Source organism: Serpula lacrymans (genome assembly GCF_000218685.1).
Source record: "Serpula lacrymans var. lacrymans S7.9 unplaced genomic scaffold SERLAscaffold_11, whole genome shotgun sequence".
Lineage (NCBI taxonomy): Eukaryota > Fungi > Basidiomycota > Agaricomycetes > Boletales > Serpulaceae > Serpula > Serpula lacrymans.
The window spans coordinates 40,789-58,113 of record NW_006763300.1 but is presented as its reverse complement, the minus strand read 5'-3'; the positions used below and the strand labels follow the sequence as shown (position 1 = coordinate 58,113).

Genomic DNA, 17,325 nt, shown 5'->3' with positions numbered 1-17,325 from the left:
ACCCTTTGGATACATTCCATTTCTGGCAACAATCGCTCCTTGTTGCTGACGAACTACATGCAGTCACTGTCTCACTAGCTTCATTAGTAGAAGAGCTTACGTGGGACAACAATTCTGTATTGAGTATTGGAGCAACTTTGCTCATGGAACACTTGCAGATAGAATCCCTGGAACAATGCTTGAGGAAGAACTGTTACAAACTGTATTCACCATGAACTTTTATTTTTCTTACAAGTAGCTACACTCCGCTACCTACCTATACTTCCCACATACATTGCCTGTTACGGTACCACCCGTCTTTGTTTGCTCAACACAAACATCTACCCTAAAGTAGACACTATATATATAGGCCTGTATTGTAGTTACTATCTCCAATATGATTGTACGCTTCAACAGTGTAACTTGGTATTCATCAGTCAAAACCCTCATCATCAGAATATGTCTCAAACTAATTCTCAACGAGCTTATCAGAAACTACTTGTATATCTGAAACCCAGTGTTACCAGGCTTGCACATTCCAAGCGTAACAGGAACTGCAAGAATGGAGAGAGAGAAGCGGTCAAAGTCTTCCTATGTTTAGGAGGCCAGACAGTATGCAACAATGCGAGGAATATCCTCGCCCAATGAGGGTATCTCACCTCCCCTCCCTCCGATTTGTTGTCCCTACCAGCCATAACGGGACACACATTTCCAGGGCGCCACCCCCCACACTTGCCACCGCCGCCTCCACCAGCATCTTGCCCATCATCACCAGATCTTGTTCTACCCGTGCCCGCTCCACCATCCCCAGCACGTTCCTCCATAACCGACTCAATAGTCCCCGCAGCCAATGCAGTCAAAGAATTGCAGGACATATTGATCCCTACGCAACCAGTGACACCCCTCCCCCAACTCCCTCAACCCCGTCGCAACTGCCGACTATGCCACCAGCGCCCAGAGCTGGTACTCCTTATCCCTTTGGGTTGCACTCCCCGTGTGCAGCGCACAAATCAGAGACAGACCCCCATATTGAGCAACGGCTCATCTCTGGATGGAAGGTTGTTGAGGGACAGTGAAGGTGACGCCCCATCCTCAGGCAATAGAAGCAAAAGGCCCTCGCCAATCTCAGACTATTCTAATTCTACTCATTCACAATCCTCTTCTGAACGATGACATTGCCCTCGTATTTGATGATGTTATGCCTGTCAAGAATATGGCCATCGTGCCATCTATTATCGTTATCATACTTGTTCTATATGCGGATTGGACGCCCCCGGACACCGCGCTAACAAATGTAACCAACAACGGAAGTACCCCTTCACCACAGACAGTTGGGGATTAGACGATATGCATAACAATCTAGGCAAGGACACACAGTACAACGTAGACGTTGTATCACCTAGTAGTGGCCAGCTAATCTCCTTTTGCTTTGGCAAAGCAAGGCCATTACTTGGATGAAGAGCCTTCTTTTGTTCATGGAGCAAATACTTTGCTACTATCTGTACGGAAAAGGAAGTAAGGGCAAGCCATGCAGGCCAAACCTCAGTATAGGAGGTGCAAAGCAAGTATATCAGCTTTTTTTGGTCAGATGTGGTAGGCCGTTTATCAGGGTGCTCAAGCCACATTTTGAGCAGAGCAGCTGTTACAATACACAATTTTTGGACCTTTAAATTTCATTCTCCTCTTTAACTTTCTTCTGTAGTTTTCACACACTGTGCCATGTGGCACTTTCTATTTTGTTCAAACTCTACCTCTTGTGCTGCACTGCCTTTTTCCTTATTTTAGCTACAAGTCTCTCATGCAGTGGAGCTGGTCACACGGGCTGTGCCCCATGACATCATCAGCCACTGCCTGTATCAACTGTATAGTACATATGTACAAACAAACCTGTAGTAGTATATATACCCCAATAGATCAAGGAGACCCCTCAGCAAGTCCTCCTGTTGTTTACCCACAACTAACTTGGTCCTATCCAAAGGGTAACCACTCCCCTCACTACCTTTATAGCTTCATCTGAGTTGTGCGCCAGAGTAACTAACTCTTGGTTGTTACAACAACTGGTGTATGGCGGTCACAACCAGCTAGGAGCTCTTTTGCACCTTGATTTCAAACTCAACCGCTCCAATTGAATATGGCTGAGTATCACAGTAAAGGCTAGCTATTGCTTCAACCAGCGTAACTCACCACTTAGCTTTTGTGTGAATCGGTAGAGTTGATAGTGAAGCTCTCAGATGACGAACAATGCTAGTTTCAAATTTTTCTTACATCCCAAACAGATACTGAGCCACTGAGATAGTGAAACTGTCAGCCACTCCAATTAAAACACTGCTACAAATTGCAGACAACCTGAACCAAAACATGGGCAAAAAGAAATGGGATATTCAGAGTCATATAGGTCCAATGTAATAAAACTAAGTGAAACTACAATAGATGTTAGTTTAAGGTGATCTCTAATAAATGTAATGTAATATACCTCAGCCGCTGCCCGAGAGGCTATAGAAACGACTGAGGTATTCCTATACTAAACCCCCTACTACTTATAGTTGGAGGTGCTACTCGCTACAGTATAATGACTCCTAGGAGTACAATTGTGCTCCTAGGAGAACAATGGTTACTCCATGGAGTGGTGGCTATGCTCCATGGAGAACAATGGCTGCTTCGGCAGATACCGGGTTTATCCGGTTTTGTCATTCTCTTTAATGTTTGAAAAGACATCTTTTGTTTGTCCTTCCAGGTTCAATTGACTTTTCCAGTGAGCGTAGTGAGTGGCTTCACAATTTTTCCATAGCTTTTGATGAATCATCAATAGAAACTGGAGAATCCTAGAAACAATTGGAGTTCTCTCTTGTTCTTTGGTGTTGGCCAGTCGGCGACTGTTGCAAATTTTAACGGATCCATATGGATAGTGTCTTTGGGAATGATCAGGCCTAGGTGCTCTACTTCCTGTTTCTCAAATTCACATTTTTCCAGTTTGAGATATAATTGATTCTGCTGCAGAATTTGAAGTACTCTGGTGACTATTTGGCAATGTTCCTTGAGTGTCTCTGTGAAGATCATAATATTATATAGGTATACAATAACTTTCCCTTCCGTGATTAGTTCTCTGAGCAGGTGGTCCATCATTGTTTGGAAGGTCACCAGCAAGTTGGTAAGTCCAAAGAACATGACAAGGGGTTCAAACAGGTCGTGATTAGTCCTGAAAGTGGCTTTATGTTTGTCTCCCTCTTGGATTTGGACATTGTTGTATCCCCATTGTACGTCTAGCTTTGTGAAGCAGTTGGCCTCCTTGAGTTTATCAATGAGTTCAGATATGAGGGGGAGGGTGTAGCAATTTTTCATGGTAAGCTTGTTCAGCTTGCAATAGTCTTGGACAGGGCATAGCAAGCCATTTTTCTTCTTGATAAAGAAGAACAGGGATGCGTAGGGTGATTTGGACACTCGGATTTGTCTGCTTTTCAGATTTTTGTCAAGGAATTTGTCTAGATGGTGTTGTTCATCTCGGCTAAGAGGTACATTTTGCAGTCAAGACCATTAGCCTTGGATACTAATTCAATTGTGTGGTCCCAAGGACGTTTGGGGGGAAGTTTGTTGAATGATTATTTGGTAAAAACGGGTTCAAATTTGTGGTAGACTGGGGGGATGACGTCTCGGAAGGTGAGTTTTGACTTTTCTTTTTGGAGGATTCAGCTATCTGTTGGCTTTTAGTGGTGAAGGTGTTCAACTCCAGCTGTGTTATCTCCATGATTTGTGTTTCGAGATCAACGGCTAAGATTTTATCCCCTTCTTTAGGATGATACTCCAAATCATAAGTGGGGAAAGTAACCTTGTTGGCCCGTCAATCAATCAAAGGATTGGTAAGTATTAACCAGTTGTGTCCCAGCAGTATGTGTGGCAAAAGTAGTAATGCCACTATTACATCCATTAAATGTTCTTTCCCTTTCGCATTGATGTGGAGGGTGACATAGCACATTACTTTCTGGGATCGACCATCAGCTCCTGCGGCGTTAAGAGGGACGGGGAGCAGTATGGTGTTGAGGGTATACTTGTCAATCAGGCTTTGGTCAATAACTGAGTTGGTGCAGCCGGAGTCGATAAGGGTAGGTACGGTGAACATTTGTTTGTTGTCTGTGGTAGTAACTTGAGAAATGACATGGAGGCTGCATTTTGGCATGGGTCTGTGCGGCAAGGTGTAAGCATGGATACATTCCACAATATTCTCTTCATCTTGATTCTTCAGCATCTGTATTACTTGCAGGGTGATATGCTCATAGTGGTCTTCATGTGCCCAGTTTTGTAGTAGAGCCCTTGCTCTTTCCGGTTTCTGGTCTTTGATTCGTCTGGCCAACCATTCTGGTGAATGTGGCTTTGCATAGTTTTTGGTTACAGCACATAGATGTTAATCAACTTGTTTTATTGCAGTCGTTAGTAGTGTACAAGAGTTAGATACATCATTACGGGTCAGAGAGTCCATGCTTACTCCTGACCGTTCTGAAAATCCTTTGGAGGTGCTTCAGTCTCTTTCAATCATGACGTAGTGGGAGTGTCTTTGGTTTCCTCTGTTTCCATATAACATATTGCCACCGACAATTCCTAGAAATGTGGCCTTGCGCACCACAATTGTAACAAATAATGTTCGGGTTGGACTGACATTGTCTCTGCGTGTTTGAACTCCCAATCTTCATAGGCACACCTGATCCTCCAAATGTTCCTGCTGCATTGGGATGGACTGCATTCTGGGGTGGCGTCCTCTGAGGTGGAGTATAATATGATTGTTGTTGAATATATTGTGGTCTTCCCGTCTCTATACGTGGTACTGCTTGTTGATTCTGTTGCGGCGGCAGATAGCTTTGATTCTGCTGATATTGTGGTTGATACCATTGGTACTGAGATGGCAACATTCTCTGCTGTGGGGGTCTGTCTCTCCTCCTTTCCAAGTTGAGTTCTTTGTTTTGCTGCTCCCACTTCCTGGCTGCTATTTTCCATTCTGTGTATGTGGTGGGTAGGTTCTCCTGTTACAAAATACAATTGCGAAGGATACTGTGAATAAACGGATAACTTTCATGTGCATCTGGTGGTAATCCCGCTTCCATAAGTTTGGACTCGAGTCCTCCAAAGTAGGCATCAACTGTCATTTCTCTTTGCTTGTAGCTATGAAGAGCTATTTCCGCCTTCAACTTGAGATGGGGGTCCAGGAATTCCTTATCTAATTCCTTGACAAACTCTGAGATAGTGCCCCAATTCCATGGTGCAAATAAGTCTCCTAGCACCGCAGTTTTGTTGTTGAAATTTGCCTTCCAAGTGTGACAGGCATCATTGACTTTATTGGATGAGATTTGAGATAACGCAAAGAGGATTTTGGAGGAGTCTGTTTGGAAAATTTTGGGATATGCAAAGAAGTAGTTTGCTAGTGCATTCTTCCAGTCAACGTTGTCATGCACAAAAGTTGATTGGTAGCATGGACAGGTGTCAATAACAAAGTGAATATTCAAAAAGACTCGCCTTTGCGCCACACAGGCACAGTGCCACATGGAATAGTAATTAATATTGCCTTTTTTGAACTTGTGGCTGATCAGCACCACCTCTATTAGGCAATCCAGTCGCACTCACCTTTGCTTTCTTTTCCTTTTTTTGAAAATCTTATCCTGTACTACCTACACACAATTTGTCAGCGTACATTCCTTCCTTCATGTTTTTTCTCATTCTTTTTGCACAGCTATACTGTGCATAGCCTACTTTTCTTTTACTATATATACCCCTGTATTTTACCTTGTAAAAACAACAAGAAATCCAATCCAGACTTCTTCTCTAATCTCAAGTTCACTACTCATTGATACTTGTGATCCAGTGTGGTCACAACACTTCCCACTGCTACCACTGTTAACTGCTGTCATCGTCACTCGTCACTTTTAAAGTGATTGTCATCCCTTTCAATTAGAGTCCTTCTGAGCACTACAGTCTGTGCATCAGGAGCCTGCTATCACTGGGAACCTCGTCGCCTCGCCATTCTCAAACCTACCTTGTGCTATAATTAGCAAGGTAATGCTCATCTATACTCGCCACAAAGCCCCTATCTTCTATCAATTCAACTATCGCTCCTCCTCAAAACCCACACCCATACATCTCTGGGTTTTACTTTGAAGGATTGTTATATGTACCACCCCACGAACAACCAGAGCACCCACTGTTCTAGGAGGCAAAGCCCATAAACAAGTTCCATGGAATCTGGGAGGATTGTGTGTTAGTTTGTTTTTGTGTGTGGTTTTCTAACAACAGTTCTCATCATCAACACTAAGGCTCTTGAGCAGCTAACACAAGGTCTCAACAGTGCTGAACCATAGCCTCCACTTGATGTTCGACTTTGACTTGTAGAATGTTGAATGGCTTCAGAATGGCTTTGCCCTGCAAAACAATGGTTCTAGCATTTTTATAGGCAGCATTGCATAGTGTACATACCTCTGTGCTGGTCATTCTGAAGCCTCTGTGTATGTAATGAGTATTCAAAGCAGCGGCAAGAGCATTGATGGTGTCACACAAACACTCAAAGAGGGCCCAATAGAATGCCAATAAGTCAATTGAGATGGCCATGCACGGCTGTGATGGTGCTGTGGGAAACAACAACATGATTTGTGTTACAATTTCACATACTAGCACCTACTTGCACTTCACTTTTTGTACTTTTACTTTTCATTCTCCATGTCACATGATCAGTCATGTGACACACCACCTGACCAGTGTCTAGGCTCATCATGTGACTAGTCACATGCTAAACATTAGACTTTAAACTTTATTTACAACTGTACAGTACCTCATGTATTTTAGTATATATACAGGAGCAATACATGGGGAGGGACTCAGCGAGTCCTCCTGTTGTCTACCAACAACTAACTTGGTCCTACCAAATGGGTAACCACTCCCACCTTTTCCTCTTCTTCTGCTTGTTGTAGTTGTGCTCCAGTGCCCCAAGACTGTGTCTTGTTGGTGTTGTCACAATTTGGTAACTGCCAGACACCCAGAACAACTAAAAATAACCCAATTAGTAACAAGACATTACTACTGGCCGTGTATGATGCAGATGATCAAAGATTATGTCACAGGATGCGCCATGTGCCAACAAAGCAAGGCAATCACCAACCCCGCCAAAATACCCATGCAGCCAATTCCAGGCCCAAAAACCTTGGAACCATTCAAGAACCTATCCGTTGATTTCATCACAGATCTATACCAGAAAGCAACAGATATGACAGTCTCATGGTCGTGGTGGACCACGGCCTTACAAAGGGGGCAATACTATCACCTTGCAAGAAAACCATTGATGCACTAGGAACGGCAAAATTATTCCACCAACACGTGTTTAAAAGATTTGGACTACACAACAAACTCATATCCGATAGAGGACCGCAGTTTGCATCAGAAGTTACCAAAGAACTAGCTAGGCTACTCAACACGGAAGTAAATATATTGACCACATATCACCCCCAATCAGATGGAGAAACCAAAAGGGTAAACCAGGAGATAGAAACATATTTGCGGATCTTCTGCAACAACTTACCACACGCTTGTGAACAAACCAACATTGTAGACGCCACTGAATTGATGTCAGATAGGCGCGCTTACTTTTATCTATTCTATCAGTCTAACACCACCTGCCCTAACACCACCTACCCTTTGGATACATTCCATTGCTGGCAACAATCACTCATTGTTGCCAACGAACTACATGCAGTCACCGTCTGACTAGCTTTATTAGTAGAAGAGTATATTCTAACAGCAACTTACCACATTCTTGGACAGAATATCTCATGACAACAGAATTCTGCCACAATCATAGACCACATTTGGCACAAAACAAATCACCATTCTACCTCATGATGGGATATCACCCCAGGGATCTCCCCACAACGCCATAACGACCAACATACCAGCAGTAAGCAAAAGACTATCCAGCCTACTTGAAGCAAGGATTGTAGCATTACAAGCCCACGAACTAGCAAGGACACGCATGAAAAAATACTCACAACACCCACATTTATTGTTGGACAGAGAGTTTGGCTAGAAGCAACTAACTTATAGAAGAAGGGTACACCTTACCGGAAGTTCAACTGGAAACAAGAAGGACCCCTCACCATCCTTGAGAATTTATTGCCAGTTAACTACCAACTAAAGCTTCCTAACACATGGAAAATCCATCCCGTGTTCCACGCCACCCTTCTAACCCCGTACAAACAAACCAAAGTCCACGGAGAAAACTATATAAAACTGCTGGCGGAGATAATCAATGATCAAGAAGAATACAAAGTAGAAGCCATTCTATGCCACAAAAAGAACAGAAAAGGATACCTATATTTAATCAAATGGAACGACTACCCATCGGCCAAAAACTCCTGGGAAGAAGAAGCAAACCTACAGAATGCTTCTGAAACCCTGAATGAATATAAAAAGAGACACAAACTGTAATGAATGCAACAAATTCCCACCATACACACTTCCACCAGAACAACTATGTCTCAGACCTACTTCACCGACCAACAAACCCTTCCCCCTCAATTTCCCTCGTACCTCGCCAAACCACCAGTGATCACTGAAGCACAATAGGCGCACTGCCTTGTCCTCACTCGTGAACAAACCAACATTGTAGATGCCACTGAATTGATGTCAGATAGGCGCGCTTACTTTTATCAATTCTATCAGTCTAACACCACCTGCCCTAACACCACCTACCCTTTGGATACATTCCATTTCTGGCAACAATCGCTCCTTGTTGCTGACGAACTACATGCAGTCACTGTCTCACTAGCTTCATTAGTAGAAGAGCTTACGTGGGACAACAATTCTGTATTGAGTATTGGAGCAACTTTGCTCATGGAACACTTGCAGATAGAATCCCTGGAACAATGCTTGAGGAAGAACTGTTACAAACTGTATTCACCATGAACTTTTATTTTTCTTACAAGTAGCTACACTCCGCTACCTACCTATACTTCCCACATACATTGCCTGTTACGGTACCACCCGTCTTTGTTTGCTCAACACAAACATCTACCCTAAAGTAGACACTATATATATAGGCCTGTATTGTAGTTACTATCTCCAATATGATTGTACGCTTCAACAGTGTAACTTGGTATTCATCAGTCAAAACCCTCATCATCAGAATATGTCTCAAACTAATTCTCAACGAGCTTATCAGAAACTACTTGTATATCTGAAACCCAGTGTTACCAGGCTTGCACATTTCAAGCGTAACAAGAACTGCGAGAATGGAGAGAGAGAAGCGGTCAAAGTCTTCCTATGTTTAGGAGGCCAGACAGTATGCAACAATGCGAGGAATATCCTCGCCCAATGAGGGTATCTCACCTCCCCTCCCTCCGATTTGTTGTCCCTACCAGCCATAACGGGACACACATTTCCAGGGCGCCACCCCCCACACTTGCCACCGCCGCCTCCACCAGCATCTTGCCCATCATCACCAGATCTTGTTCTACCCGTGCCCGCTCCACCATCCCCAGCACGTTCCTCCATAACCGACTCAATAGTCCCCGCAGCCAATGCAGTCAAAGAATTGCAGGACATATTGATCCCTACGCAACCAGTGACACCCCTCCCCCAACTCCCTCAACCCCGTCGCAACTGCCGACTATGCCACCAGCGCCCAGAGCTGGTACTCCTTATCCCTTTGGGTTGCACTCCCCGTGTGCAGCGCACAAATCAGAGACAGACCCCCATATTGAGCAACGGCTCATCTCTGGATGGAAGGTTGTTGAGGGACAGTGAAGGTGACGCCCCATCCTCAGGCAATAGAAGCAAAAGGCCCTCGCCAATCTCAGACTATTCTAATTCTACTCATTCACAATCCTCTTCTGAACGATGACATTGCCCTCGTATTTGATGATGTTATGCCTGTCAAGAATATGGCCATCGTGCCATCTATTATCGTTATCATACTTGTTCTATATGCGGATTGGACGCCCCCGGACACCGCGCTAACAAATGTAACCAACAACGGAAGTACCCCTTCACCACAGACAGTTGGGGATTAGACGATATGCATAACAATCTAGGCAAGGACACACAGTACAACGTAGACGTTGTATCACCTAGTAGTGGCCAGCTAATCTCCTTTTGCTTTGGCAAAGCAAGGCCATTACTTGGATGAAGAGCCTTCTTTTGTTCATGGAGCAAATACTTTGCTACTATCTGTACGGAAAAGGAAGTAAGGGCAAGCCATGCAGGCCAAACCTCAGTATAGGAGGTGCAAAGCAAGTATATCAGCTTTTTTTGGTCAGATGTGGTAGGCCGTTTATCAGGGTGCTCAAGCCACATTTTGAGCAGAGCAGCTGTTACAATACACAATTTTTGGACCTTTAAATTTCATTCTCCTCTTTAACTTTCTTCTGTAGTTTTCACACACTGTGCCATGCGGCACTTTCCATTTTGTTCAAACTCCACCTTCTCGCGCTGCACTGCCTTTTTCCTTATTTTAGCTACAAAAAGACTCGCCTTTGCGCCACACAGGCACAGTGCCACGTGGAATAGTAATTAATATTGCCTGTTTCGAACTTGTGGCTGATCAGCACCACCTCTATTAGGCAATCCAGTCACGCTCACCTTTGCTTTTCCATCCGGTACTTTCCGCGTTTCGGCATTTCGGCAAATTTTTGTGTTGCCACTGGCTACACATTGCATTGCGCCCTCGCTTTTGTCGTTTCCCTTACTCCCCTTCCTTTGCCTAGCCCCACCATGGGCCCCTTCCTCTCCTTTTTATTCTCACCCGACGGTCGTTTCTGGGTCCCCATTTTAGTTCACCTCCTCGTCACCTCCACCCTCCTCCTCCTCATCTTCTTTGCTCCCCCACCATTTCTGATGTCACCACTTCCTATCCGCTTCCGTCGCCGATCCGTAGACTACCACGTGCCACTGCTGATATCAGCAAAGCCCTGGCGGCTGGTCCAAATAGGGCAACAGGTCCATCTTCATGACGTCGATCTGCCATCATATACTATCAAAACATTGGTCGCTCGTCTTGCCTGGTTGGAGCGTGGGTGGGTAGTTTTTGAGCTGGAGAAGGTTCATCCCCTTGCGTTGCCCATGTTTATTGCTGTCCCATTCACTTGGGTACACTTATCATTTGTCCATTGTCTTCGCTACAGCTACACCTACCAAACGCTGCCTGGGACTCACTTGTTCCAAATTGGAACTACTCCTCTCCCTCCCTCGTTTGATCAGGTGGTCCAACACAACCAGTCCATTGGTAAGGCCATGGAACTATCAGATTTGGACTAGGTGGTGGACCGGTGGCTCCAGTTTCTTTTTCTTCAGCAGAACATTCATTTACAGTGCGATTATTTTTGATTTTTGAATCATTTTTATGGACACATATTTTTTTAGAATGCCTGACTGACAATAAAGGAACTGTGTTGATACTGATAGTGTTTTGCCTTGCCCTTTTTTTTACTGCATCTTCCCATGACATCATGATTTTCCTGCTCTCCTTTTGCTATTGGACTTTACTTTATGGTTGTACAAACCTGTGACATTACTCACAGCATTTATTGTTCTATCCCTTTCTTTTCCTTTTTTTGACAATCTTATCCTGTACTACCTACGCAGGATTTGTCAGCGTACATTCCTTCCTTCATGTTCTTTCTCATTCTTTTTGCACAGCTATACTGTGCATAGCCTACTTTTCTTTTACTATATAAACCCCTGTATTTTACCTTGTAAAAAAAAAAACAAGAAATCCAATCCAGACTTCTTCTCTACTCTCAAGTTCACTACTCTACTACTTGTGATCCAGTGTGGTCACAACACTTCCCACTTCTACCACTGTTAACTGCTGTCATCGTCACTCGTCACTTTTGAAAGTGATTGTCATCCCCTTCGATTAGAGTCCTTCTGAGCACTACAGTTTGTGCGTCAGGAGCCTGCTATCACTGGGAACCTCGTCACCTCGTCATCCTCGTTGTTCTCAAACCTACCTTGTGCTACGATTAGCAAGGTAGTGCTCGTCTATACTCGCCACAAAGCCCCTATCTTTCTATAAATTCAACTATCCCTCCTCCTCAAAACCCACACTCATACACCACTGGGTTTTACTTTGAAGGATCTTTATACGTACCACCCCACGAACAACCAGACCACTCCACTGTTCTAGGAGGCAAAGCCCATAAACAAGTTCCGTGGAATCTGGGAGGATTGTGTGTTAGTTTGTTTTGTGTGTGGTTTTCTAACAACAGTTCTCATCATCGACACCGAGTTAGTTGTTGGTAGACAACAGGAGGACTCACTGAGTCCCTCCCCATGTATTGCTCCTGTATATATACTAAAATACATGAGGTACTGTACAGTTGTAAATAAAGTTTAAAGTCTGATGTTTAGCATGTGGCTGGTGATAACATTTTGGAGAAGAAGGTACATGGATGCCAAACTCCATTGTCATCGGGCTGGTTCAAAACCGCTCCAGTTGCGTGTTTTGATGCATCTGCTGCAATTTGGGATGGTTTGTTTGGGTCTGGTATTTGGGTGACTGGCACTACGCTGAAACAGTATTTTAGTAGTGTAAATGCCTTTTCTTCTGTTGTGGTCCAGTTCCAAATCCTTTTTTACTGTAATAGCACATTGAGTGGCCTTGCGAGTTCTGAGTAGCGGCTGATAAATTTGCGATAGAAGTTACCAAAGCCAAGGAATTTCAGACTACGTGGATATTGGTTGGGGTAGGCCAGTCTTTGATTCCTGCCAGCTTGACGGGGTCCATTTTTACCTGGTTGTGACAGATGATCATGCCGAGATATTCAATCTCATTTACATCAAACATGCATTTTTCTAGTTTCAGGTATAGGTCATTATCGTGCAGGCGTTGCAATACCCGTTTTGTCCGTAGGACGTGTTCTTCTGGTCCCTTGCTGAATATAAGCATATCATCCATGTATATGAAAGTTAAAGGTCCAAAAATGTGTTATCGTAACAGAGTGCTCATACCTGTGGTTTTCTGTGATATGATACCACCATTATTCTTTTTGCGCTTTACTGGCACTGTCATTAGCTGGATAGTGGGGTTAAGGCTATTACTATTTGCCAGATGTTGCCGCATCTGTCCAGTTGGCTGTTGCTCACGTTGGACATAACCACAGATAGTTCCTAAATAACATATCAGTTAACATTAACTTATAATGAAGCTTCAGCGAAATCTACTCACCAGAATCATCATATATTGGTACTAAAATATGTGTCACCAGCACTGAAATAGTGTTTATATCACCATTGGGCCACTCGTCTTGGAAAGGTGTTTTTGGCGAGTCAAAATATGTCAGATAAAGCTCTACAGTCATATAGTGTGTTACTTAAAGTCAGAAAACAAAATAAGCAGCTATAAAACTCACCAAACCATCTTTTGACCAAGTTGTTGTATTAGTATCCCAAATGCAACACTGGCTGTAGAATCCCTAGTCACCTATCACCTGACCATCAGTCAATTAAAAAGAAGACTTACATACTCCTCAGAAAACAAAAATTCATCCCCTTGCAACCAATGGTTTCAACAAAATTCTGACAACTGAGCTAAAGGATGCCACGCTCAACTTTTTCTCACAAATGGGCCAGGACTTGCAAAGCTACCATCCACACCTAATATTGGTGGGAGGGGATGGGTTGATGTTTGAAAAGTTAATACAGATGAAAAAATACCTACAATTCCATAATAACATGTTCAACAGTTTCAAACTAATCCAGCCAATCCTTCAAGTTGAACTGTGGCATACTGAATGGACTAACCTCAGTTGTTTCTTTGGAACACATTGGGGGGATGCACTCGCAAATGATCTGTCAACACTTTCCTATAACGCCAATCAGATTGGGTGCAAGCCTCTTACAAATCTAAAAAAAGTAGACTACTATCCTGCATTCCACTTTGTGAATGTAGTCCTGGATGCATGCATGCTTGATTGCTGGAGGTGAGTTATTGTGACATTGAGTTTGTGTTGTTGGCTCATTAATAACAGGGTACAATTCAGAGCCAGACCTGTTTATCCATTTCAAAACCATGGCAATCTGCAATGAACTCCCAAGTGTTGATTCATTGCATAGTGTGGGTGTAACCCTGCACCTGAAATATAATAGTATCAATAGCTATGAAAATGCACTGCAAGCACATCAACCTAACAAGCCATTGTTGGTGAATCTTGGATCACTGTGGTCCCCCAAGACCCTTATATTTCTGTGACTTTGGCCACATGCCAGAGCAAGCAAGCTGCAAACAAAAAAAGGAACAGTTAGACAAAAAACAAGCAGAAAAAAAGGGCTGGCCCAGAGGAAAAAACAGAAGAGACTAATCAGCCCTTTGAGGGGGACCGCACACTGGCACAAGCCATACAGTTCATGTCAGACAGCCTTGGAGCTCGTGAATTTGCCTATGCTGTCACTGATGGCAACACTGAATGGGTATACAAGCACTTGAAAGTGATAGTATTCAGTTTTGCAGGTTCCTTGCACACAAAGTACTTCACATATCTTCTTGAGATGATATGCACACTCCAATATGAATGCAGTCCTAAACTATGAGATGCCATCTTGAAAAATGCCTGGTTAACTTGAAGGGAATGCCTGGGATCCTTTTGTGGTGCCCGGTGACTTATTGCAAGAGCACTACAACCTCCTCCTTCAAGAATTCTTGGTCCATATTGATATTCTGTGGGATGGTGAGCTCATGTGTAACATCATTTCACAAAATGTTAATGAATTAGCTCAAATGAAGAAGGATATGCTGACAAATTTGGGACTTGCCCACCGCACAAACAAAGAACCTGAGCCTCATAATAACCCCAAAATAGAAACATTACTTCAAACCTACTGTGAAACCGAGCTTCACTTGTTTTGGCAACAAAGAGATTATGGGGATTGTGAAGTATGCAATTTTGAAAGAGGCATAAAAAAGCTAGCACATGGGAGAGTCAAAAAGTGGATTGACAAGACAACCAAGTCTTGTGGCTTGATGGTTGGCATACAGAAAGTACACAATGGTGGAGATAGCAATAGAATGGAGGCTCAAACTGCACCAACAGAAGAGCAGTGGAGTAGCGAGAGTGATGCTGAAAGTGAAATTGAGGAAGAACATGAGTTTTTACAAGACTTGCCTAACCTTGGTAATTGTTTTATTGTTGAAGGAGATTTGATACTAGATTATGCTGATGATGAGGAAGATGAGCACACTGCTGTACTGCAGATAAACAAGTTAGGAAGTGATGGTGAGGATGTAGGGGATGAAGACACTGATATTGATGACAAGGGTAACTAGGGTCCAATGACCATGTTCTCCTGGTTCTGTAGATCAAGATTAGTGTGTGTTATGTTCACTAGTATTAGAATGCTTACATTATTGTGTTTGCACATGTGAGGCTGCTGAGATGACTCAATCATTTGGCTGAGAGTGGCCCCCCGCTTGCATTTGGGTGATGTCAAAGTCTGGAAATCCACAAATGACTGGAGAGGCTTTCAGACAATGTCAGAAATGATAGGGCCTTGCTGAGTATGAGAGTTCTATCTTGCATTGTATACAAGGACATTGTCTCTGGGAAAAGGCCATCAGCTAAGCAAGAATACAGAAAATAGACGGGGTAAGATTGCTAAAGGCGTCTGGGAGAGAACTGAGTAGAGTCCTTATGTCCAAACACCTATGCGTTGTTCAACCCGCAGGGATCAACCAAGGGATTCAGAAGAAAGTGCTGAAGACTACAATAGAGTGGGTCCGCAGGTCAGTTTGCAGAGTCCGCACTTTTGAGTCTAAACAGAGCGGATACATCACAGCAAGTTGTGATCTTGCTGGAAAGGCGATAATACAAGTGTGGGAGTGATAATATGAGCTGAGGATGAATATAGAGTGGAGAATACAACACTGCAATGACTCCTGAGAGTCCACATTTTGGGTCTATATGAACAGAACATCACAACAAGCTCGGTGCTTTGTTGGAAATTTTGGTTATATGGCTGTGGGACGTCTACAACAATTCTGAAGTGACTATGGCGACTTATTCAGACAAATTCTGAGTATATGGGGGATCAAAAGATAGATTTCCTTCCTTTTGGAAGTACAGTTTTATAGCAGTACCAAAAAGGAAATAGCAAAAATAGTGTAAAACATATGAGAACCAATAGGAGAAACAAAGGATAAACATTAGAAAGTGTCCATATGAAAATGTAAGAAAAAGCGAGTCATATCCTGCTAGTCCGACGTCCAGACTGTTCCATACCACGAGGGACAGCTCCTATATTCCATAAAAGGAAAGGGGTAGTTGATCTGTGGACAGTTGTAATGCTCTGGAGTCCATGTGGAGTCTTGCACGTGCGTGGAGTGCTGAATTAGCTCCTTGTCTGACGGGTCCAAAGTCCAAAAAGTGCGGACCCTATATGTCTGCAAATGCGGACTCTATGTATCCGCAAATGCAGACTCTATGTATCCGCAAACATGGACTCTGCGGACTGTTGCATATTGATGCATGGTTTGTCGTAGAACTGGATTGATATGTTGGGAAATAAAGGGATTACTATGCCAGCGTCTAAGTCAACTCTACAACGGCACAGCTGAGAAATTTACCTTGTTGTACCTGTCTCTATAATAGAGATGTCCTCGCCCTTGAGTTTGTCCACAACCAATGCCTCACATTTCTTGCATTTGTGCTTGGGCCTCTGCATTAATATTGGCTTGGTTGATGTCACATGTACACCAAAGGTCAGATTTTATAGCCTGCATTGTGGTCCACACAAGGCCCAAATAGGGCTTAATGAAGACTTTGGGCTGAGATTAGCAATCATGTTGATTGAGTAGATCAACTCATGGCTGTCCATGAGGAGTTTGATGGTTAAGTTGGGAAGGAACACAAAGGATGGGAGTATGTTTGTACCAGTGTCACCAACAGTATCAAAGATTTCAAGATGACAGTTTTGAAGGGGTTTGGTGGCATGCTCATGCATGTCCTTGGTAATTGACTTCTTCTTAGGCATGGCCTGGGCATCCTCTTTTTGACACGCAGCTTCAGGGCCTGTGTTAAAAGGAAGAGCACATGATGAAGGGTCCTCCTGACTACAGCCAAAACACTGGCAAAAAAAAGTTATAGCTGGACGTGGATGGCTCATACAGGTGGAACAAGTGCACTGTAAGTCTTTACAAGGATTGTTGTACAGTCAATTTTGTTCCATGGCCTTACATGTACAAGATGCCAGGATGGGTTTTGCCATGTTTATGTCCATTGTGACGCCATTGCCACTTCTCTTCTTTCTGATGGCCACATTGCCTCTAGCTTGTTCTGAGTGATATACATAATGCCCCATCTCTCCTTTTGTTGTGTCCTGTCAGGCCTT

General features: G+C 43.5%; 3 protein-coding genes across 3 annotated transcripts; all 3 read left to right on the top strand.

The window, feature by feature from the left end:
• Positions 1-593: 593 nt before the first annotated feature.
• Positions 594-1,321, top strand: SERLADRAFT_440704 (uncharacterized protein; the record flags this gene model as incomplete). The annotated part of the gene is made up of 2 exons (XM_007321170.1): positions 594-1,037; positions 1,076-1,321. The coding sequence occupies 2 exons, from the start codon at positions 594-596 to the stop codon at positions 1,319-1,321; spliced, it is 690 nt and encodes a 229-aa protein (XP_007321232.1).
• A 7,967-nt stretch (positions 1,322-9,288) lies between these two features.
• On the top strand, positions 9,289-10,016 carry SERLADRAFT_440702 (uncharacterized protein; the record flags this gene model as incomplete). The annotated part of the gene is made up of 2 exons (XM_007321169.1): positions 9,289-9,732; positions 9,771-10,016. 2 exons carry the CDS (start codon positions 9,289-9,291, stop codon positions 10,014-10,016), a joined length of 690 nt encoding a protein of 229 aa, XP_007321231.1.
• A 4,333-nt stretch (positions 10,017-14,349) lies between these two features.
• On the top strand, positions 14,350-15,265 carry SERLADRAFT_410103 (uncharacterized protein; the record flags this gene model as incomplete). The annotated part of the gene is made up of 3 exons (XM_007321168.1): positions 14,350-14,452; positions 14,568-14,669; positions 14,715-15,265. 3 exons carry the CDS (start codon positions 14,350-14,352, stop codon positions 15,263-15,265), a joined length of 756 nt encoding a protein of 251 aa, XP_007321230.1.
• Between the last annotated feature and the right edge of the window lie 2,060 nt (positions 15,266-17,325).